The following is a 23,776-nucleotide window of genomic DNA, read 5'->3' as shown; positions in this document are numbered from 1 at the left end:
GACCAGCAACAGGGCAGCTGTGCTCGGCCACACCAAACAAGTGTGTATATATATATATATATTTAAATTACCTTGCTGAAGACAATTTGTAGTGTAAAAGGGATTGCTTCCCGGTCTCCGTCTATGCCGAGCCTCTTGCAGCCAGGACCTAAGGAGAAAAGGCGCCATTTAGACACAGGCAGTATTTTGATAGGTAGTTACTTTAATTTCATGGACAGGGTTAATAACCATTAGATGAAGCAACCTGCCTAAGTGCATGTAAAGATTAAGGTAAAAAAAGATCATCCACAACACATGTATCATCTCCCCTCAAGTGTTTAACATGTACTGTAACTTCTGTATTTGTACAGCCCTAATTGAACAAGGTTCTTTACCTGAAGCTCGAATAGCTCTTAAATCTGCAGAATGTCCAAGCTCCAGAGATTGGATAAAGACCTCAGTCTGTTTCCTGCCCCCATCAAACGTGATCTAAAAGAAAAAGAAAGAACGTGATCTAAAATATAAAGAAAGCCGCATATGAAGCAACCCAATTCTTGTTACCAACTCTTTGACTATTGCAGGTAAAAAAATTTTTTTTGCAAAATCATTAAGGTGGGCATGTCATCTACACACTGGTGGCAGCCATTTTGGGTGTAGAAAGCAGTACACAGGCTTGAAACAACCATTTGTATTTTTGATTCTTTATTTGTGAGGTATTGTTTTGTAGTAAACTGGTACAATCTTTATAAAATAGGAATTCATTCATGTTAAACTGGGCACACATCTAAACAGCGGTGTGACCTGGCATTGCAATGTACCGATGGCATGATAGATAGATGTTTGTTTCCAATTAATCTTTGTTTCTTTACAGTATATGCGGTTGCATACCTCCCAACTTACTTGTCGCCGAACCCGGGACACTGCTGATGCGCATCGAAGGCGCGCCGGAAATTTGGGAGGTGTGGCCTAATTTAGGGGGCGTGGCCTATACTCGTTGCTCCCCCCCGTGAGGCCACGCCCCCATTTGCCACTATGGGGGCATGACCCAGAGGCTCTGTGAGCCTCTAGCCATGCCCCCAGCCCCCTGGCTGCGGGAATAGACGCTGTGCGCGTGCGCACAGCGTTTATTCCCCGCTGCTTAGCAGCCGACAGGGGGGACTCCCAACAGCCCCCCCTCACCGCGGGACACTGCCGCCCGCGGGTGGGACAGGCCCTAATAATCGGGACTGTCCCGCTAAAATAGGGACTGTTGGGAGGTATGGGTTGTGCAGCACATCGGATTAAGTGTATACATCTGGGGTAGCCCACTCCAGTCCCGGAGAGCTACCAACAGTTAGTGTTTTCCAGGTCTCCTCACAGAATCACAAGTGAAGTAATTAGCTCCTCCTGTGGATCTTTTAAAATGTGTTAGTGAGTAATGAGTGCACCTGTGCAGCAGCTAGGTTGTCTGGAAAATGTGAACTGTTGGTAGCTTTTAAGGACTGGACTTGGCTATCACTGGTATACATTATACAATAGTTGTGCAGAGGAGGTGGGGCTAAATGAGGTAAATCTCATACTTTTTACCCCACCCCCTACCCAAGAACCCACAAATCCTTGCATTTTTCTGTGATGGAGTGGGGCCTAAAGATGTGTCAGCCTGGCACCGCTCGCCAAAGTGGCGAGCAGTGTCTCCTCTACCAGCTTCTTTCAGAGATGAGACTCAAAAATGTACAGGTCTGATGCAAATGCAGCCTGTTATTGTAGCATAAGTCATTAATAACAGATATAGATAAGAGAGCATTATTACCTCAGCTTGGTACAGCTGCAGGAGCAAAGATCTAGTGGCAAATCGGCAGTAATACAGCACCATGTCAGCAAGAATGGGCATTTTGGGGTTTTCTGCTGAATAATTTTCAGGTGTGGACAACTGCATGATAAGAAGGAAAATAAAACATGTTACATTTTGTCTCATGGGATTAAACAGCCTGTGTATACTAGTTTTCTATTTTACAGCATACTTGCCTACTCTCTGGAAGTTGCAGGAGACTGAAATTTTTCTGAAACTTATGTTTACCCCACTGGTGTTAATGATCATTATTCTGGTCCCAATAAGTGTCAGTAATTTTTTTTGTGCCTCATAAGTGCCAGTAAGCATTATTGGGCAGCACGGACAGTGCAATGGTTAGCAATACTGCTTCACAGCCCTGAGGTCATCAGTAGCGCACGCAGGGGGGGTTTCTGGGTACCCAGAAACCCCCCCAGGAGTCTAAGGGCCCTAGGCTGAAAGCTGAGGGTCCCCTCTTTCCAAGGGTACAAGAATTTTAAAAATCGGCCCTTGGAAACCGGAGATATCTGACTTCAAAGCAGTGGTTCCCATCCAAGCCTGTTAATTGCTATTCCCAGTCAGATATTTCAGAGTTTCTCTGAGGGTATATTACAAAAGCTGGGACTCTCCCCCATTGGTGGACACTAGTAGCTTGTCTTTACTGTTCCCAGAACCAGAGATATCAGCTTTCCAGCAGCTGGTTACTGCTCCAGCTCCACACACCTGGTATGTAGTTTTATATACTCGTTGGCAGATTGCTCTGCCTCCTGAACTCTGATCCCCTAGTCCCCAGTACCATTAGTAGGTGGGATTCTCTAGTTTTTAAATCCATTAAAATCTAATAAATGTATTTCTGGGAACTGGAGATATCTGCAGTCAAGCAAGCTGTCCTCCCACCAGAAAATGATGAATAATATGCCCACTCCACTATACACCCCTCCTCTGCATATTAAACATCCTCTACCACCCTGGAAGTTATGTATCAGGGCCCCTTCATTCAGCCCAGTGCCCCCTTCTCCCACCCCATATCCCACCATCTGTGCAGTAAAGGGGTAATTCATGGAAATTACTGATCCAGGCCCTACATGCTGAGCGGTTGATATAATACCCCCTACCACCCGGGGGACATCAAAGCTTCCCCCACCCCTACCGCTGGAGGATCAGTAGTGGCCCCAATACATTGCTATGCCCAGGGGTCTACACTGCTGTTGACGCCCTTGTATGTATGTATGTATGTATGCATGTATGTATGTATGTATATATATATATATATGTATGTATATATGTATATATGTGTGTGTGTGTGTGTGTGTGTATATATATATATATATATATATATATATATATATTTTTTTTATTATTATTATTATTTATATACATTTGGTCTATCTATAATACTTTAACTGACCCGGCATATACTGGGTCACCTAAGTGTCCATTTCTGTGCTTTGCTCCGCCCCTCTGGAAACCCCCTTCTGAAAATCCTGCGTTTGCCACTGGTCATGGGTTCAATTCCCTCCATGGCCCTAATTGTGAGGAGTTTGTGTTTTCTTCCCGTGCATGCTTGGATTTTCTCTGGGTACTCTGGTTTCCTCCCACAATCCAAAAATATACTAGTAGGCTATTTGGCCTTAACACTAACATGAATGTGTGTCAGTGTACATGTGGGAGGTAATATAGATTGTAAACCCCACTGGGGCAGGGACTGGTTTGAATGACCAAATATTCTATGTAAAAGTGCTGCAAAAAAATGTGTGCACTATATAAATAACCTAATAATAATTACAATAATAATAATGATACTGTAATTGAGCATTGTGAACCAAAAGTGTCAGTGTGGCATTTATGGCTGGATTATAAAGGGGGACAAAAGTAAAACTGCGCTACATCTATGTATATGCAACAGGTGTCTCAGGATGAGTAAAATCAAATTGATTAAAATGTAATAGAAAAATACTGTGATAAAATCGGTGGTACCATATGTAAAGTTATGGATGTGCAAGTATAGTCACCCCAATGTCCAGAGGGAATGTGGAGATGCCCATATCCGTTCCTAGGATACCTTCCTTTTTGTTCCCAAGTGCATAGAGCCAATTGTTGGATTGTGTTGAGGAGAGACTGCGTTCTCCGACGTAGGGATATTTTGTGAAAAGCCCCGTTTTTGTAAGGCTGGCCAATCAAATCCTGATGCAAATCTGGCTGTGGTAGGGGAGGAAGGCTGGTCCGGTTATGGCACCTGGATTACAATTGGTATACGTACTGCCACAACCGGACCAACCTTCCTCCTCTACCACAGCCGGATTTGCATCTGGATTTGATTGGCCAGCCTTACAAAAATGGGGCTTTTCACAAAATACCCCTACGGTCGGAGAACGCAGTCTCTCCTCAACACAATCCAACATTTGGCTCTATGCACTTGGGAACAAAAAGGAAGGTATCCTAGGAACGGACATTGGCATCTCCACATTCCATCTGGACATTGGGGTGACTATACTTGCACATCCATAACTTTACGTACAGTATGATACCACCGATTTTATCACAGTATTTTTCTATTACGTTTTAATAAATGTGATTTTATTCATCCTGAGACACCTGTTGCATATACTTGATGTAGTGCAGTTTTACTTTTCTTCTCCAGGTTCACATTTTTGGGTTTGACACCCCTTATTATTGAACTGCCGCTCCGCAATCCCACTCCTCCCGAGACGCCTTCACAGGACACTTGGTGGTCTACCCTCTCTTTCTTTATAAAGGGGGACACCCTGGGGCTCTCACACTGCTCATTGCCTGTCTTCCAGGTCCTAATGTCTGCCCCATTCATCGGAATAAATTGAGATACCCAGCCTCTGTGACAGGCGGCTTGTATGGCATCATACTATAGGTGCCGTAAGTTGCCTGATGGTGGGAATGAGATCCGATGCTGCATCCTAGGATGCAGCTGGGATTACTACTTTAGCTGTCTACTTGTAATAGATGCCTCCTACTGCATTACATAGATGCCTCCTATTGCATTACATAGAGCTATCACTGCTGCTTCCAAAGAAGTTCTGAGGCCCCAAGTTTCTCCATGCTATTTTTCTGGTACCCTCAAATTTATAATGTGCATTTGTTTCTTTACCCCAAACAATAGTGTGTTGCCTTTAAAGGTCTTCAATACAAGTTGATCTACAGTAATACTAATATTATAGTTGAGGCTGTTCCTAATCCGGTACTGACATCACAATTGAAAATGTCTCTGATCTCTCGGCACAGTACAGCACCAGGTTTTGAAATTCTATCTTTAACAATATCTTTTGTATGCAAAATGCAGTTCAGGCCATTTGTTCTTGTCTGTATAATCGTTATTATACTGAAGTAAATTGGTAACCTGTTACTAATTTGTCAGGAGTCCACTAGATGCTGTTGACTTAACTTTTCAGTCCCAGTAAAGTCCCTACACACTAGAGGACCCACGGCACTGACGATCTCGTTATCAATATCGGCCGCAGGTGGAGAATATTGTGTGTACACACTGAACAATATCTCTGAGATTGTTGAGTGATGTCACTGTGATCCCGTTGGTGACCAGGTTGTTGACCTGCATGTTCAGATGATGGAGGGGATGTTAATGATGTGCGGAAGAGCGCATTGTGAATCATAGTGAATATACACACTACCTGTTTTTTCTTTCAATAATACAGTTTTATTGATTTAGAATTTATGCATCAACAAAATTAAAACATTTAATCATTAAAAAATATTCTTTCACAACATCACAAATATATAATACCAAAATAAAAACTTTAACACAATCTGAAATATCAAAACAATTAGAAGAGAATGTGCAATGACAGACAGGGGAGGAGAGAACACTAGTATTTAAAAAAAATAAAAATAAAAAAAGATATCACTCAGAAGGGGTGGAGCGATATCCTTTAAAAACTAGTGATTTTGTGGCTTAAGTGGAAGTTTTGGGCAATTTTTTGGGTGTGGTATTCCTCACAGACAATGTCTAGGTTGACAATGTCTAAGTTGATATGTACAAGGTTGACACTGGCAAAGGGTCGACATGGAAATGCCTGACACATGAAAAAGTCAACATGAGATTTCACAGGGTTTTTTTGTATCAGTGTCGACACCTGAGCATGTGGAGCCCCAATTAGTTTACCACGTACTCTTGCCACTTTACTATTCCCAATTGGAGTTCACGTGTATGGTAAAGTATAAACAGGCCAACAAATTTAAAAGAAAGAAAAAACTAATGTTGACCTTGTCTTTTGTTGACCTTTTGTCAATGTCAATCTTGTACATATTAATCTTTTGGTGTTGACGTAGGCTTTGGATACCCCAGGCATGGACAACCGTCGGATCTCCAGTTGTTGTGAAACTACACATTCCAGCATGCATTGCCACAGTTTTAGCATTCCCTAATAGTAAAACTGTGTCAAGGCATGCTGGTATTTGTAGTTTCACAACAGCTGAAAAGCCATAGGTTGCCCTTGCCTGGGATACCTCATTTTTCAGTTTCTATGTACCAATCATACCTCCCAACCTCAGAAAGTTTAACAGCAGGACCCCGCGTAACAAAGACGTGCACCTGAAAATTTGCACCATGGCCTACAAATCTCTTCACTCCTGCGAGGCCACATCCCCGTTTTTGCTGCTGTGTGGTTGCTGGGCATGCCCCCAGCCACTCTGCCTGCGGGAAAAGACGCTGTGTGCATGCTGAGCAGAGCAACTGCCCCCCACTGCAGGACAATGCCGGCCTTAGGCGGGACACTGGACCGTCCCCAAAAAACGGGAAAGTCCCGCGAGAATCGGGACCGTTGGGGGGGTATGACCAATACTTTGCTGTTCTGGCAGTGAATTACAGTACATTGTCACAACACACATAGACCCATTTTTCTATTTGTTGTATAATAGCTACCTGACACAGAACGGATGTGGGTAGATCCATCAGACCCAAGATGTTACGTTTGTACCAGGGGTCCAATAGTCCGATGTAGTGAGAGATGTCATTAGTGCTTTCCTCATCTCCTGAGAAATCCTAAGGTGAAATTGTGACATTGAATGAATACATTTATTTGCTGCACTAATCTATCACGACCCTTCTTACATCACATATTGACCACCTTGCACCTTTTCTGCCTCTGCCCAATCTAGACACATGACCACATCCCACCCATATCACTGACTGGAGTGATTGCACAAAAATGTCCTAGATATATGCTTGTGCAATAGGTTTAATGTGCATAGTCCATTCACATGTTCATATTTCCTAATGGTATCTACACTCACATGTATTGTTATTGCTGTGTTGGCTTGGCAATCACAATACAGTGAAGCTACAGCTGACTGTAATTGTCTATCTAAAAGTGAACAGAAGTTCTCTGAGCGTATATATAGACACTGCCATGCACTTTGGAACAAATAAACATTATGTATGCCTCCAGTCATCATAGAACCAATGTCACAATTTATCCCATGTGCAGTTTGTGTTATGAGAAAGCTTCTGATAGTTTGTATTTCATTCCACTGTAAAGTTATCTTATGACTTTGATGTGGTATTTTTTTTTAGTAGAGGTTCTGGTGTAGTATACTGTACCTAATTGCTAATGTGTGTAAAAGTCAATAGCAACAACCATTTCAGGTTAGAATCATTAATTTAAATCTTGCAAACAGGGCCAGTACAAGGTTTCTAGACACCCTAGGCCAGGTATAATCCCCCCCCCCCCCCCACCAATACTTTCTGATCAACTATAGATAGATAGATAGATAGATAGATAGATAGATAGTACTACACTCACAGGCTTTTGACCATGTCTTGTGCACAATATTGGTGTGGGCACTGTTGACCGTTCTGCTCGCAGGAATTTCCCTGACCCCCCTATTGGCCACCCAGACCCTGACACTACTCCGAGGGCAGTTACTAAATGCTAGAGTCAGACTGAGAAGAGAATGGTAGGTTACCTTGAATACTGGACTGCAGGTGTGTTGTAATGGATGCAAAATGGGTCCTAGTTTATTTATTTATTTATTTACTGACTCACTCTTTCACAACACAGACTAGTTATGTACTTATTAATGACAGATTTGTAAAAAAACAAAAGACATGACAAAAATAAAGCTTCTAACAACAAAAGCCAGATAAACGTGTGTCCAATATGCCCATTCACCTCCACCTCGTTCAGCCAAATTTCAGCCCCGATTTACCTTTAGAAAATCTTTAACCCATCCTGCTAGCACCCATTAACCATTCACCCCACCCTCACACCCAGCATACACTAACTTCCTTCACCCAGCAGCTGTTCCCCACAAGAATCAATATGTTCCAACTTCCTACCGATCCACCCTAGGCAGCTATGACCAAACTCGCTCTCTGAACCCAATGATTTGTGCAATAACTGTGACACTGAATCCAGTATTGATTTGATATAACATATTTTAAGTGTCAAAAATGGAGTAGTGTATTTAAAGTATATATAATCAATGTTTGTAGTATATTTTATTTAGTAGGTTAGCAATAACATAATGTTTAAGCCTATTAAAAATGTTATCACTCAATAAGCATACCTCGGTGGTTGTGGATCCAGATGGGCTAGGAGACTTTAAGGGGGAGTCAGGGCTTGTCAATGATATTGAATGGGAAGGACTATTCCTCTTCACTGGGACATAGTACAGCTGTAGCTTGAAAAACCTTGTTAGTAAAGGGCAGCTACTTTCTTTCAACCTGAAACAAACAAGATTGCAGGGTACAAATTGGTCTTAAAATACCTACAGTATACCTTACAAACTATACTTAGATTAAAACACAGACATTTATTATTATTTATTATCCTCATCATCATCATCATCATCATTGTATTTTGCTTGGTATATGCCACTAGGTGCATACTTGCCTACCTGACCCTCTCCATGAGAGAGAAAATGCTCTGTTCCTGGAATTCTTGATAAGAAAGGTGTTTCACCACAGGTGATGGCAATCAGTATGATTGCCATCACCTATGGGGAAACACCTTTCTTATCAATTACCTAGCTCACCACAGGTGATGGCAATCATACATTAACAGGGAAGTCCAGGAACAGAGCATTTTCTCCCTCATGGAGAGGGTCAATAAAGCTATGACCAGGGAGCAACAAATACAAAGGCAAGGTCAACAGTGCCCTCTCTTAGCAGGCAGTGGTGAGTCACATGGGAATGCACAACAGCCCTTGATGATGCTGTATCCATCGAATGGGTAAGCAGACAGTGTCAGAATAACTGAAGGGTAGATGAGGATGAGAAAACAAGGAGCACTGGGGTTGGAGAAAATGCAAGGAAAGAACAAAAGACTAGAGGGCCATTTGGATCAATGATGTCCATAGTCACCTTAGATTGCTATAAGCTCTGGCTAATTTTCCAGAAATTCGATCAGAACCGAACACCACAACCCTCAATGTAGACGCTCTGGAGTCCTCATTACAGCTCAAAAATGGTCTTCTTTTTAAGGCCAACTTCTGGTTCTGTTGGATTTCCCAGATATGGAGACCAAGAGCATGCTGAGGAAGTGACTGAGATCTCTTAGACCGAGCAGGGACTCTTCTCACCTGTGGGGTACATAAGCTACCAGCTCGTCTCAAGGGTAGATTCTGCTGCATGTTGTAGGCAGAGCTGACTATTGAAGTAGGAGAACTACAAAGCTCAGTTTTCTGTTTGCTTTTGCACATATGATTCTTAGATTTAAATAGTTTATATAACTTATGTGTAAATTTATGATTGATTCTTTCTTCCCTGCACTCTGCCTTGTCCAGTGTCTCTTGGGAACTGTCATCGCTATCTTCCATGTAGCCACTGTCTACACAACTAGAGAGGTTTGATACAAATGATAAAGAGTGGCTGGTAATGTTGGCCATGGTGGAATCCTCCTGTGAAATGCTTGGTGTACTCCAATACACAAAACGAGTGGAGTTTCGAGAGATCACAGAATCTCGCTGGTGATCATCATTATTAATTTCTTCTTCCACTTCTTCTAAATCTTCTTCCTCTTCATCATCATTATCATCTTCCTCATTTACTTCATCCTCTGGAGAAAGACATGTTGATCTAGTGTTTCCTTCATTTAAAATTATATTATTCAGAACATCTGGCAAAAAAATGAAAAAGTTGATTATTAAGTACTGTATATGATACAAAATCTAACACGGGAATGAGAAGTTGTGCTCTGAGTTATATACTGTATAACTTTATTTTGAACACACAACTTCTCATTTTAATTTTGTACTTTGTATGTAGGCCCTCTTGCATTTGTTAGAGGTGCCAGTCTGGCCCTGGTGAGTAGTCGGGTAGAGGAGGGAGAGTACCAGTGGTGATATAAGGTCAGCAGTCAGGTAGAAGAGGCATAGTAGCTATGGTGATATAAGATCAGTAGTAGGGATGCCAATCCTGGGGCTTTTTTTTCAATCCCAGGATCCAGGGATTGGCCTTCCTAATAACCCCCCCCCCCCCCCCAATAAACTGTAAGCCGCACGTGGTGTGGTGTGGTGTGGGTGTGGGGGGCTTGGTAGGTGAGGGGGGGTCAACTTGGTAGGGTAAGGGGAACGGGGGAGGAGGGCTTGATAGGGGAAGGGGGGCGACTTGGTAGAAGAAGAGGAATGGGGGGGGGGCTTGGTAGGGGAAGGGGGGGGGGCTTGGTAGGGGAAGGGGGGGGGGGCTTGGAAGGGGTAGGGAGGGGGAGGGGGGATTTTGTCAGTTCCAGGCCCCACAATATCTCCATTTCTGATGGCAGCCCTGGTAGTGATAAAAGGTCAGTAATCAGGTAGAGGAGGGAGAGTAGTTGGAATATATAGTAAGTAGTGAGTTAGAGAAGGGAGAAAGTTCCTGTGGAGGAGGGAGGATATCTATGGTCATATAAGGTCAGAGGTTAGTCATTGTCAAGCAGACAAGTAGTTGTTGTTATACATACAGTAGCCAGGGAGAGAAAATAGCTATAGTTACATATGTCCAGCAACCTAATGGAGAATGAGGAGTACTTAGGTATTTGATGTGATTAAGGGATAGTGGCAAGTTAGGGAAAAGTTAGTAGATAGGTGAAATAAGGCCAGTAATTGGGTAAGGGAAGGGGGGCAGTGATATGAGGTCATTCATACCAAAATTATCCTGATCCCAGCTGTATGTGTAACATTTCGCCACTGGTAAAGAAATTGGTCGAAAATGAGCTGCAGAAATAGGCCCTAATGACATACAAAAGTAGAAATTATTATTTGTGTTAAGAGGGACCTCTATCTATGGGCCTAATTCAGCATGGATCGCTAATTAGAGAATTGTCAATCCATTCAATTATCGAATGACTGCATGTGCGCAGCATTCGCATTGTGCATGCTCGGCTATAATTAGCCTATAAATATCTGTACGCAGAGAAGTCATAGAGGGTTTTTTCTGGGTGATTCTTTGTCATCAGCGATGACTAATTCCATCCTGGTCAGCAGCGTAACTAGAATTTTTGCGCCCCCCCCCGCCAATATCGGCAGCGCCGCCCCCTTCCCCCTAGCCCTCCCACCCACCTTCCCAAGTGAAGTTAAAATCCCCCTTACCCCTCCGCATGCCGCCGCCGCATTCAGGGTCCTGCCGTGCATATCTTCTCCCGCCTCCGTCTCCTCCTGCAGTTCTTTAATGACCATCAGAAAATGGTCACTTCTAATGAAAAATAACTATCAGAAAATGGCTGCCCCCTAACAGCAGACAGTTTTTAAGGATGCTAGAGGAGGCCCGCGCCTCCTCTAGCATCCCAAAAAACTGTCTGCTGTTAGGGGGCAGCCATTTTCTGATAGTTATTTTTCATTAGAAGTGAACTGCAGGAGGAGACGGAGCCAGGACAAGATCTGCGCTGCGGCCGAGACCCTTACGCCACTGATCCTGGTTCTTTAGTAGATTAGTGGAAGCCTTCAGCTGGCCATACATCAGGACGACCTGCATGTAACCTGGTCGTATGCAGGTTGCAGAACGGTCGAATCAGCGATCGTATGTGCTTAAAAAGCACGTGATCTGTTTACGACCGTAATGAGTGCCGACGGATCAGACATGTAGCATTTCTGATCTTAACTCTTGACCTGCGGGACCGTAATATCGTAACAACATTACACACTGGTGGCTTTATTCTGGTTAAATTTGGACGGATGAGTATTTCGGACGGGCACCGCCTACCGTAAGGATCGCTCACGCCATCCGAATGCGGTAAGACGCATGTGAATGGTAAGATTTCATGTGAACACCCCTCCCATCTGTGGGAACCTCGCTCATTCTCCGATGGTCGCCGACCGTGGAATGATGGACCGAGCAGTCAAGCAGCCCCTCGGCCATTTTTCCGTGTGAAAGCAGGGATATGGGTGGGCAGCTGGCATCTGGCTATGTCAGCTGTCCGCCCCCCACACGTGTATCACGGCCAGATTACCATATGTACGCCCAGCGTTTTCATGGGAACGCCTATGAAACGCAGGGCGTAAGCATATGGTAATGAGCCCAAACAGCCCTTCACGCACCTCTCCACCCCCTGTTCGGATGGTTCCGTACGATCGTTTTCTGCACAGAATTCACTCCGTGTTCGGACGTGCAAGGCGTATGCGTGAACACAAAACATCGGCCGGCCGTCCGCACACGCAGCCGTCCAACTCAATCAGAATAAGGGCCAATGTGCAAAGGATCTGTCCCACGACCCGTTAAGATTGTGTGTTCAGGTCCAATGTCCTTTTGGTTTATGGGGGCCTTTAGACTTACTTAGATGGAACAAACTGTTTGATGTTTTTTGTTTTGCTATTTTGTTTAGCTATTCATGATGCATTCAAAGTTTTGTAAGGGGCAGTTAAAAATCTTTATAAAGGGTAACATTTTGATAGCAGGCAACTGCTTTTTCTCTAGTTAGCAATCCAAGCCATATTAGGCCCTATATCTGTAAATAGAATAACTGCAGTACCAGTACATTTACAAAAACATGACATCTAATAAAAAAGTCCTAATTTATCAACAAATATATTTATTTACAAACTGTACATATGTAATATAAACTCTACGCTCTTTATATGTAGTCCTCTAATGCAGAATCTTACCTCGAAGGTTGATTTCAATGGCTGAATAACAGCTAATTTTAAGGATATGTCTTCTTGTATGTAGATTTAACTACCTCCTTCACCTACAAGTTTGCAGTACCATCCACTCTAATTTGTGAGGTCCAACTTATCCCATCAAAAGCCATGTACACATGGTGCAATATGCTAGGCAATTTTAACTAGAAATTGGCTAGCAAGTTAGCGAGACATGTACAGTGTGTACACTCTGGGTAACAGCGATGCGTGGCTCCGCAGCGTCACTATCGCCAGGCAAAATAGACTGTGTAGGCAAGGCAATTTTGACTATGCCGCACAGTGTAGTGTATTTGACCTAAGACCAAATCACCCATGATCTAAATCGCCATGGACTGAGGAGGTTATTCTGGATCACAAGCAACGCTGCACATTTTGCGTCACTGCCTAATTTCCATGGGAACGTCCAGCATTTTCATGGGAACACCCATGAAATGCTGACGTTCTGATAAGCACATGCGCTCACCTGGCCACACTGGTGAGTGTGAACGGGACGGCGGACTAGTAGTTTGCCGTGCCCGCTTGCACCCAGCCTATGCGCATGTGCAAAAATGCGCATTAGCAAGACATTGGTCCCCCCGTGCGGGTTTGCGGAGTAGATTAAAATACCCCCCTTAGTCCAAAATCGCATGTGTTTGACATCCTATCCAACCCGATGCACAGTCAGCTCAGGGGAACACCCAGCATTTTCATGGGGCCACACCCCTCCCTCACATACCGCGTGAATGCCTCGGAGACTGATAGTCACCGAAGGCATTCTCACAGCGACCCTGCACATGAGTATATTCGCTTATACGCATGCGCAGAGCCGCACCATTGGTCCCTGGAGCGAATATGGCAGGGATCAATCACTTGTAAATCAGGCCCTTAGTACCAAGGCTTGTGAAGTGTGTGTGCACCTACTGTATGCAGCTTAGAATTCACCAAGAAGACAAGTAGCAGCATTTGCGGAAATAAAGATGCAGAAACAGACTAACTTAGGTTGAACTTCTTTGCATACTACGTGCCCTCTTTCTGTAGCAAATATATATATATATATATATATATATATATAAACAACGTACCTATTGTATCCCCCAGCAGACCGGCTTGCTTCCCAATTTCCTGCATCTTATCCTTTAGCCACTCCCTATTTTTTGCTATGTGACTGGCATTGACCGCTTGTTCTAAGGTCTCTGTCAAGGAGGCAAAAATGGACTCAAGTTCTTCCAAGGTCTTAGGCTGAAAATAAAAAGGAAACAGAAAAAAAAAAATGAGCGGTATGCAGGGGCATAGGGAAGGTGGCTCTGGTGTAGCGCTAGCTCCAGGAGCCGAGGAGGAAAGAGTGTACATCGCCCACTGCACCCAGACATAAGCCACAGGAGCCCAGTGCAATAAGGATGCACAGGCCTGCTCCCCCTGTAATACATTGGGCAGCAAGGGAAGAAACTACACAATACTCCTATTAGTTACCCCCATGTGTGTGTCCTCATGCACCCCTTTCTTCTGTATGTGTATAACCCCCTCTACCCTCTTCTCCTGGGTGTGTACTGTATGTCTGTGTGCCTTGTCCCCCCCCCACCCCATTCCTGTGTGTGTGACTCCTTGTCCCCCCTACCCCACTCGTGTGTGTGTGTGTGTGTGTGTGTGTGTGTGTGTGTGTGTGTGAGAGAGAGGCCCCCTCTACCCTGTTCGTTCGTGGATGGGACCCCCTGTAGTCCCTGCCAGTGCCACTGTGTGTGTAACACCCTGTACCCACCCCAATGTATGACGCACTGTACACCTCTTACTTCTGTGTGTGTGTGATAGACACTCTGTGCACCCCCATGTATGCAAAGCCTGCTTAAAGGTTCCAGGTTCCCTAGGCTGCCCAGCTGGCGTTGTAGCACAATGTACATAAAGTAATGGTTCCTAGTGTTCATTCTAGCACCCACCATCTTTGAAAACCGTGCTGATATACAGACCAAACTGTGCTACAAGCACTACAGCAGACAGCGACACACAAGGCATGGAAGAGGGACTGCATGGGTTTTCAAAGATGGCAGGTGCTAAAATGAACACTAGGTTCCACTAATAAGTTACATTGGCACAGCCATCTTGAAGTCACCTAAAGAACTTTACCCCCCACAGTACATCAGGACGGGTGATAGCTAACAAGCATGGAATAAATTAGGCCTTAATATTATTCCTCAGCTGTCACCTGCAAGTCTTTTGTTAATTGGCTGCCGCGAATGTGCGATCAGGTGTGAATCACCATCTAAGAACCTGGTGACAACATTCTATATGGGCAGTATTCAATGAGAATTTTGACGATGTGCAGCGAATCCTGTTTAGGATTCGCTGCACATTCGCTACTGCCCGCCGCGTTCCAGAGCCTCGCCGGCTCCAGTATTCAACAAGTCAGGGGCTCACTGCCCCTGACCGGCAAATTTTAACTCCTGCGGCGATGCCGCAGGGAGCCTGAGGACGGCGGCAGGCAAGGAGATGGAAGTCTCCCTGCCTGCCCCAGAACGTTTGTGGGGGGGAGGTGGCTGCACAGGCTGCCCCCCGGGATAGCCAACAGGGGACCGGGTATTCACTACACCCAATCGTGTCCTCAGGGAGCCTGAGGACGGCGGCAGGCAGGGAGATGGAAGTCTCCCTGCCTGCCCCAGAACGTTTGTGGGGGGGAGGTGGCTGCACAGGCTGCCCCCCAGGATAGCCAACAGGGGACCGGGTATTCACTACACCCGATCGTGTCCTCAGGGAGCCTGAGGACGGCGGCAGGCAGGGAGATGGAAGTCTCCCTGCCTGCCCCAGAACGTTTGTGGGGGGGAGGTGGCAGCACAGGCTGCCCCCCGGGATAACCAACAGGGGACTGGGTATTCTCTACACCCGATCGTGCATATGTAATGATCGGGTGCAGTGAATATATGAATATCTAATGAGCGGCTCGGCTCCCGGCCCCCTGCTGGCTGCTCTGTGTAAAAAAAAAAAATGTTTTTTAAATTAAATATATATTCATGTGCTTACAGCACATGAATAAAAATAGCATGCCCCTCCTCAGATTAAAATTCCTGATTTTTTTACACCAAATGTAAAAAACAAAACACTTTATTTTAAAAGTTCACATTCCAATTCACCATAAAAAGATAGCGATTGCTACTGGGTGAATCATGGCGATAGAAACCTTGAAATGTATTCGCCATCTGGTCATTGAATAGGGTGATTCACCGTTTTAGTCAAAAAGATCGCCTTACAGCACGAAAATAGCACAAAAATCGCCGTAGAACATGGCGAATCAGCCTCATTGAATACTGCCCTATGTCAGCCTTCTGAATGTCAACTAGCTGACTGAGTACCCCCAAAATGGTGATAGAATTTTGGCTGGTCACACTTACCTTTAGTGCATTTTCTATGGCAGTGATCTGGGTTGAGGGTCCCAGGATAGCTTGGTACTGGTGCAGGATAAGGGAAATGTATGTATTATCTGTGCTTTGTTCTGTGTTGCTCAGATGGTCAGCAACTGAAAGAAATTCTTTAGGAAGCTCCACTGGGTTCACCAAGAGTACAGTACTACAAGAGAATGAAAGTTTTTAGAACATTGAAAAACAGCAAAGTGCTTGGCTTTGCTATTTAATGATTTTTGGATAATTTGGATAAAGGAATAAGGTTTGGCATACTGTATATAAAATAAATTAAATCAGCAACTATAACATTAAAACATTTGATCCAGACCAAGGCCCTTATTGTGGTTCACTCGCAAAGGCAAATTCTTTCTCAAATGGACAAAACCATGTTCACTGCAGGTGGGGCAGATGTAACTTGTGCAGAGAGAATTAGATTTGGCAGGGGTTTTACTTCCATGAGATATCTATATTGCAGTGTAAAAATAAAGCAGTCAGTATTTTCCCAGCACAGATGGTGACTATTAGGTTATCCAATTATAGTCCTTTTTTTCATCCCAAGAGCACCCGTTTTAGGGTGATAGCACATGGCATCCAGCTTAATTCCATGGACCATATGTCATTGTGGCTCTAGAACAGGGCTGGGCAACACCGGCCCTTCAGATGTTGATGAACTACACATCCCAGCATGCCTTGCATCAGTTTTAGCATGGCCACATAGCAAAACTAATGCAAAGCATCCTGGGATGTGTAGTTAATTAACATCTGGAGGGCCGGTGTTGCCCAGCCCTGCTCTAGAAGCTGCTTATCAGGGGCTATGCTTTACTGAAGCACACGAAGAACAATCCCCGGTAAGTGACGACATCAGGAGATAAACAATCCGGCCAATGGCAGTAAAGCCCTATACACAGGGGGTGACGGGCGATCCGTGCTTTTCTAATTGCTCTCGCATTTCCACGTGTTTATGCCCCTTAGCAGAGCAGGGGTTAATAGACGCTGTGTGCATGCACACAGCGTCTATTTGCAGGAGACAGATGGACATGGGGCATGGCCAGCAGCTCACAGAGTGCTGGCCATGCCCCCACACACAGGGACGATTATAGCAAATATCGCTGGAAATATGGTCGCTGAGCAGTCATATTGCCAGCGATGGAAGTGTGCACCGTCGCCGGGTGCGCGCTCCCGTTTTCTGCCCGTAGTGATCGCTGGTCGCTTGCTCCTGCGACCACCTGATTTACACTGCTGGGCTACGCCGGCAGTTTTTTTGTCATCAGCGACCATCTCTGGTCGCTGATGCAAACGGGACACCGAGCGAGTGTGTACAAGGCTTAAAAGTGGAAAGAGATAGAGTACCAGCCAATCAGCTCCTAGCCGCCATGTTACATGCTGTGTTTGAAAATGACAGGAGCTGAGTGATTGGTAGGTTCTCTCTACATTTTATAACTTCTCAAGCTTTGATAAATATCCCCCTTAGCTCTAATAATATTTCAATAATTGTTTTATATATTATACCTTTAAATATCTCTTATTTTACAGAGTCACAAGTGTATACAATATATCAGAGGAATTTCTGCTCATACATTGATATTCCGGATCCTTTTAAGAAACATGGGGGCCGATTCAGACACTTTAGTTTGGGTCCGATTTTGGCCCCTTGTCTGGTGGTGGGGGGGTTTGCGCATGCATATGCGCATGTGCAAACTCCGGGAGTAAACCGCTTCAGCGACTTTCACACTCGCCAGGCCTGTTCGCTCCAGAGGCGTCATTGTGCTTAATATTGTTTTATTTCTTCTCATTACAAATTCCCATACACTGCAGTTGGTCTATAGACCACAAGATGGTAGTGTTTAACACTGCAACACAAACATATAGGCATCATTTTCAGGAGCTCTAGTACTTATCACGTACATAGAGGTCTATGTACAGATGTAGCCACGCACCTCTTTGCGCAATGCATATGCATTACAGCATAACTGGCAGGACTAGCGTGCCTGCAACTAGGACGCAGTGCTCTCATTCTATTTGTCATTTTCTATTGAGAAATGATCACTGAAGGGGAAAGCTCCGATGTTGACATTAGTGGAGCAATTGTCAATGATGCAACAAAAATCATTCCCATTCCCCTTTATTCTTTAACTTTTTGTTCTTATGGAATCATTTTGTTATTGTCATTTTGTGGCAACTAATATTTTTTTTTTTTACGTCAACAATTTTTACTTTTATATGTAGGAAATGTCCAATAGTCCCTCCACATTTATAATGTGTGTTTGTTACCCAGCAGGTTGCACAATTTTGTTCTGTTTTCTTTACGATAAGCTTCTTGTGTTGGTTATGGTATAAATGGTAGACAATGTCTGAGTCGACCTTATGCATGTTGACCATAAGGTTGTGTCGACCTTATGTCAATGTCATCCATTAGTGATCGACCTAGTGACTGTCAATCTAGACATTGTCTACCCAGTGACCGCATACCCTAGTGTCAGTGCGGTTCTAGTTTTTATAAATAAGACGTTCAGTTTCACATATGTTAAAATAAATGTAAATATGCAACAAAATAAGTCCAATACAGTGATTTAACTTTTATACTGGTTTAAACACGGGATCTTAAGGTGCCCATACACGCACCGATATGTGTGTTTTGTACTTTATTTGTGCTGTGCGATTTTGGCACTTGTAGGGGGATGCGATGTGATGTACTGTACTTTGCGGGTGCGATGCGATGAGATGCGATTTTAGCCACTTATTTTATTTTTTTTAAAGTTAATAATTCTAATTGACATCGCATTGCATCGCATGTACTCCTGTACTGATGCGATGCGATGCAATGAAGCACAAAAAGTACTGCCTGCAGATACTTTTTGTGCTTTACAATATTGTAAAGATTATCGCACATGTGATGCGTTTTGTACTTTAAAAGTACAAAACGCATGCAATAATCGCAGTGTGTATGGGCACCTTTTATTATACTCACACAATGCTGGGTAAGGAGGATTTTGTTAAGAGACCTTGTTCTGCCCTCACCAGGCGTTGATAAGAGATTCCTGTGGACATTATAGAAAATGACAGACTTAAGACAGGTAATTAAGGAAACTGGGGATCCTGCATCAAACACAATCTACTCCAGGTTGTGGCTACAACATACATGCCTACTCTGGGGGAGACTCACAAATTGAGAGAACAATCACTGGAGACCCTCAGGTATCCCATACTTTTCAGCCATGGCATAGCCTAATGTATATTTTCACAGTGATTTGTGGCATTTTGCATAACTGTGAAGGTATTTTTCTTAGTATTACACACATTGACATTAATAATACAATTCCTGGTTTACATATTCAATATTATATTACATTTCACATCATATAGTTGCTAACATTTATTTGTAAGAAAAACTATTCGGTGGAGTCTGGGGATATCCAAGGTACTAATATTTTCTAGTTAACCCCATATATAGGGTTATTGGGTTTATACCATATTTTATATGTGTACAAAACAAAACAAAAAAAATTAGGTTACAAAAAGTTATTTAATGTATAGATTCTCTTATGGGCCCTTATTCTGATTGAGTGGGACGGCTGCGTGTTCAGTCGAACGGCCGATGTATTGTGTTTGCGCATGTGCAGAGGCATTTCTACGCATGTGCAAACGCCACGCTTGTCCGAATACGGCGTGAATTCTGAACAGAAAACGATCAGTCGTAACAATCCAAGCAGGGGGTGGAGGGGCGTGAAGGGCTGTTTGGGCTCATTACCATATGCGTACGCCCCGCATTTCATAGGAGTTCCCACGAAAACGCTGGTTGTATGTATGGTAATCCGGCCGTGATGCATGTGTGGGGGGCAGACAGCTAACATAGCCGGATGGCAGCTGCCCGCCCATATCCCTGCTTTCGCACAGAGAAATGTCTGAGTGGTCTGGAGCACTTGGAGCTTTCTGACCTCTAGGTCCATCATTTGATGGTCGGCGACCATCGGAGGATGGGGGAGGTTCCCACAGATGGGAGAGTTGTTCACGTGAAACATCCACTCGTGGTCCATTCGCTCGGCGTCTTACCGCATACGGACGGTGTGAGCAATCCGTACGATAGGCGGGGCTAAGAACACTCGGTAGCCGTCTGAAAATATGCATCCGTCCGAGTCAACTAGAATATGGGCCTAAGTGTAGTGTGTATTTAGTGATTAAAAGTGAATCAATTTGATAAGTGTTATTACTTCCAAACTTAAATTCCATGAGAGATTAATACATATTTTTCATAATTATTGTAAATTTGTATAATCCATTAGTTTAGTTTGTGAGTGCACTGTATTTGATATTCCTATAATATCTATCTGTCCTTATATACTTTTATTATTATTAGTTTTTCTGGATCTCCTGAAGGTTAAATCACTAAGTTATATATTCAATTGATGCCGGATCCATTCCGAAATTCTTTTGGAATGGGTCCGGCATCCATTATTCAATTTTCGTTGTCGGATTTGGCCACTGTTTGATGCTCACCTGCCCAGCATGGGGACCGGGTGAGTGTGGCGGTGGGAGGCAGTGGGAACAGGGATGGAGCCTGGATGGGACCCGGTGAGCTGCTCTCACCCAGCCTGGCAGCACGAGGGTAAGGGAGGTGGCGGGTGGGAACGGGTGCTGGTGGCGGCGGACAGGAGAATGGCACCGTGTAAGCAGCTGCTGCTCACCCAGCAATGTCCTCCCTGCCTCAATCCGGCATCTTTTTATGTCGGATTCAGATTGATGGAAACACAACTAAAACCTTTTCCGTTTTGGCTGTGTTTCCATCAAGAATAGGTGGATTAGCGGCTATTCCATCAATCCACCTGGTTTTGGAACATTTGGACCGGCTGAAAAAAACCCAGCCAGCACTGAATAGGTCAGAACCCCCAGGTGAGCGAGGCAGCGGGAGCAGGGACGGAGCCTGGACGGGGCCGGGTGAGCTGCTCTCACCCAGCCCGGCAGCGCGTGGGTAAGGGAGGGTGTGGACGCGGTGGAAGGGTGCCGGTGGCGGCGGATGGCACCATGTGAGCTGCTGTTGCTCACCCAGCGCCGTCCTCCCTGCCTCAATCCGGCATCTTTGTGTGTCAGATTGAGAATGACGGAAACACAGCCAAAACATTTCGGTTTTGTCTATGTTTCCGTCAAGAGCAGGTGGATTAGCCACTATTCCGTCAATCCACCTGGTTTTTGGCAGGTCGGAACATTTCAACCTGCTGAAAAAAAAAAAAAACAAGCCAGCATTGAATAGGTCAGAACCCCTTACTATCTATTCATGTTGAAAACTGCTGTCTTTTCGGTAAAACGGCAGTTTCGACAGTGATTGAATATACCCCTCTGTCTGCAACAATGGGCTAAACATTATGGTCTTAAACTACGAATATCTAATAGGTTTTTACATTTTTCCTGCTGTGTGATTTTAAGTCAAATTAAGGCCCCCGTGGACGGCAATATCTAATTATACTCGTAGATTGCAGAATACTTGCTGAAACAGTTAATTTCTGTATTGCAGTGCCCAGAGGAAGTGAGGTTTAGTGGTGACATCACTTCCCTGAAGTTGTTAGATTACATTGAAAACTTTTTTTTTTATCACTGCAATCTGCAATAAGGACAAATTAGTCATCAAATCTTAATAAAAAATGTATGGTATAGGGCCTTGTGCAGAAGGAGATACCTGGTGCTTTTTGTTCTTCACTAATAAAGCTGAGGATCTCTTGGTAAATGTCACAATACGGAGTTGGCCAGGTGAGAAAAACATGAAATATCTCAAAGGCTTTATAAAGAAGGTTGCATTCTTCAGGAATCCAGGGAGCCTGCAATGGACCAGTACATGAACATCAGCCAACTTACACGTACATCTAGCTCCATCTTTGAGCAATCATAAATACATCACAAGTCATATTGGCATATAAAAATATAGCATATTTAAAAGTCTGTCCGCTTCATATATTTACATTTATACATGTTCTGTGGGACCTGCCATGAGTTGAACAATACTGACACTTAAATGCAAAATCCTGTAATTGCTTGCAGTTGTGCGCCTCTCAGGAATATGCATATCATTATTTTGAATAATGTGTACAGGGCTTAAGGGATAAATTGCCACCTCACAAGGCCAATCTGACTAAACGTGCATACTGTATGTGGGGTCTCCCAGCCAGTTCATGTTGCGACAAGCGAGTTGCACATATGTGTTTTTTCCAATGTGGGCAGCACCGATCACTTGCAGCACTTAGACGCTGCCCTGGCCCCCAGCTGTGTGCAGGTTGACGTGACATTACAGTTAATCCTGCACAGCCCCACAACAGCCCACGCTCTTAAGCAAAGGAAGACTGCTACAGCACAGCAGTGCCAAGCAGCCGCATTGCGTGGGTCTGTGGTGCCTTAGTGTCTGTCAGCCAGTGTGACACTACAGACTGTAGTGTCACTCACAGGAGCCCAGGCACCTGCGGTCAGAGAGAGGAACACAAGGAGAGATTATCAGTCCATGGGAGGAGGGAGTGCAGGCACTGAGCCCTGCTGCTGTCTGCCAGTGCATCCACCACCAAGCTCCATGGCCAGTGTGAAAGTTACAGTGCCTGGGCTCTGCTACTCTTCCAAAGGCAAGTCCTTAGTCAGCCTGAGCCAAACAAGCTGCCAGTGCCAATTTCCTGAACCTGACCTGTGCTGCTGTATGCGTCAACTGATTGCTGTCTGTGCCTGGCCTTGAAGTGAAGCTTAGCTACTGCGACTACTACTGTTGTGTTACCATTGTTGCTGTTCTTTTGGAGATGACAAAAAAGGAGTCAGACTGCAGGGGCAGGAAGAGGAATAGTCAATGAATCTTTTTTGAGCAACTCAATCCTAGGACTGAGAGAACTTCAATCCTGAATCCTGGGATTGACAATACAGGCCAGGATTGTCTTCCATACTAACGTCTAGCATGTATAGACTTTTGTGGCAGCCATCAAAATTTATACTGCTATAGATTGGCCACTATTTTGGACCACGCCTGGTGGCCTGTATAACATTCAGATGCAGTTGAAGTTGCTATCGATGCTGTTTACTTGGAAGCACCTAGCTCTGTATGCCAATGCAGCATTAAGCACCTATTACAAGCAGATGCCTCCTGCTGCAGGTGTAATCCTAAATACGTCCTAGAACGCAGCATCTGCATCAAATCACTCACTGAAAATTGTATTGTAAATTACAATAAAGTTTTCAGTCCAACCAACTAGGTGGATAGTTGTAGAAAAGTTGGTGTAGTGTATGACCAGCATTAGATGGAGCTAGGGAATTGTCTTAAGAGATGCCTACCACTTTATATGCTGGATATACACTAGACCAGGGGTGGGTAATTATTTTGGCTGGGGGGCCGCTTCACACTTCCAGTAAATATTTGAGGGCTGCACACAAAATGATATATATATATACACACACACACACACTATATTTTCACATATCATAATATAGGCTGGCAGCAGCAGCTTCTTACTTCATTGCATCCCACCACTGCGCAATCCCTCATAGTATCCCCATCACTGCAAATTCCCAT

At 44.3% G+C, this 23,776-nt stretch overlaps 1 protein-coding gene across 2 annotated transcripts in view; it reads right to left on the bottom strand.

The window, feature by feature from the left end:
• PIK3R5 (phosphoinositide-3-kinase regulatory subunit 5) overlaps nt 1-23,776 on the bottom strand; it is a 91,334-nt gene that overhangs the window by 19,327 nt on the left and 48,231 nt on the right. For both annotated transcript variants that reach the window (XM_083148400.1, XM_083148402.1), the window contains exons 5-15: nt 21,917-22,055; nt 19,217-19,286; nt 16,240-16,414; nt 13,945-14,101; nt 10,895-10,978; nt 9,138-9,891; nt 8,342-8,498; nt 6,696-6,815; nt 1,769-1,888; nt 375-468; nt 72-148 (exon numbers count right to left, since the gene is read on the bottom strand). In XM_083148400.1, coding sequence (XP_083004526.1) covers nt 72-148; nt 375-468; nt 1,769-1,888; nt 6,696-6,815; nt 8,342-8,498; nt 9,138-9,891; nt 10,895-10,978; nt 13,945-14,101; nt 16,240-16,414; nt 19,217-19,286; nt 21,917-22,055 — 1,947 coding nt within the window. The remainder of the gene's footprint in view (nt 1-71; nt 149-374; nt 469-1,768; nt 1,889-6,695; nt 6,816-8,341; nt 8,499-9,137; nt 9,892-10,894; nt 10,979-13,944; nt 14,102-16,239; nt 16,415-19,216; nt 19,287-21,916; nt 22,056-23,776) is intronic.

This window comes from Crinia signifera, chromosome 6 (assembly GCF_055691185.1).
Source record: "Crinia signifera chromosome 6, ASM5569118v1, whole genome shotgun sequence".
Taxonomy (NCBI): Eukaryota; Metazoa; Chordata; class Amphibia; order Anura; family Myobatrachidae; genus Crinia; species Crinia signifera.
This window is presented reverse-complemented; position numbering and strand designations above follow the sequence as displayed.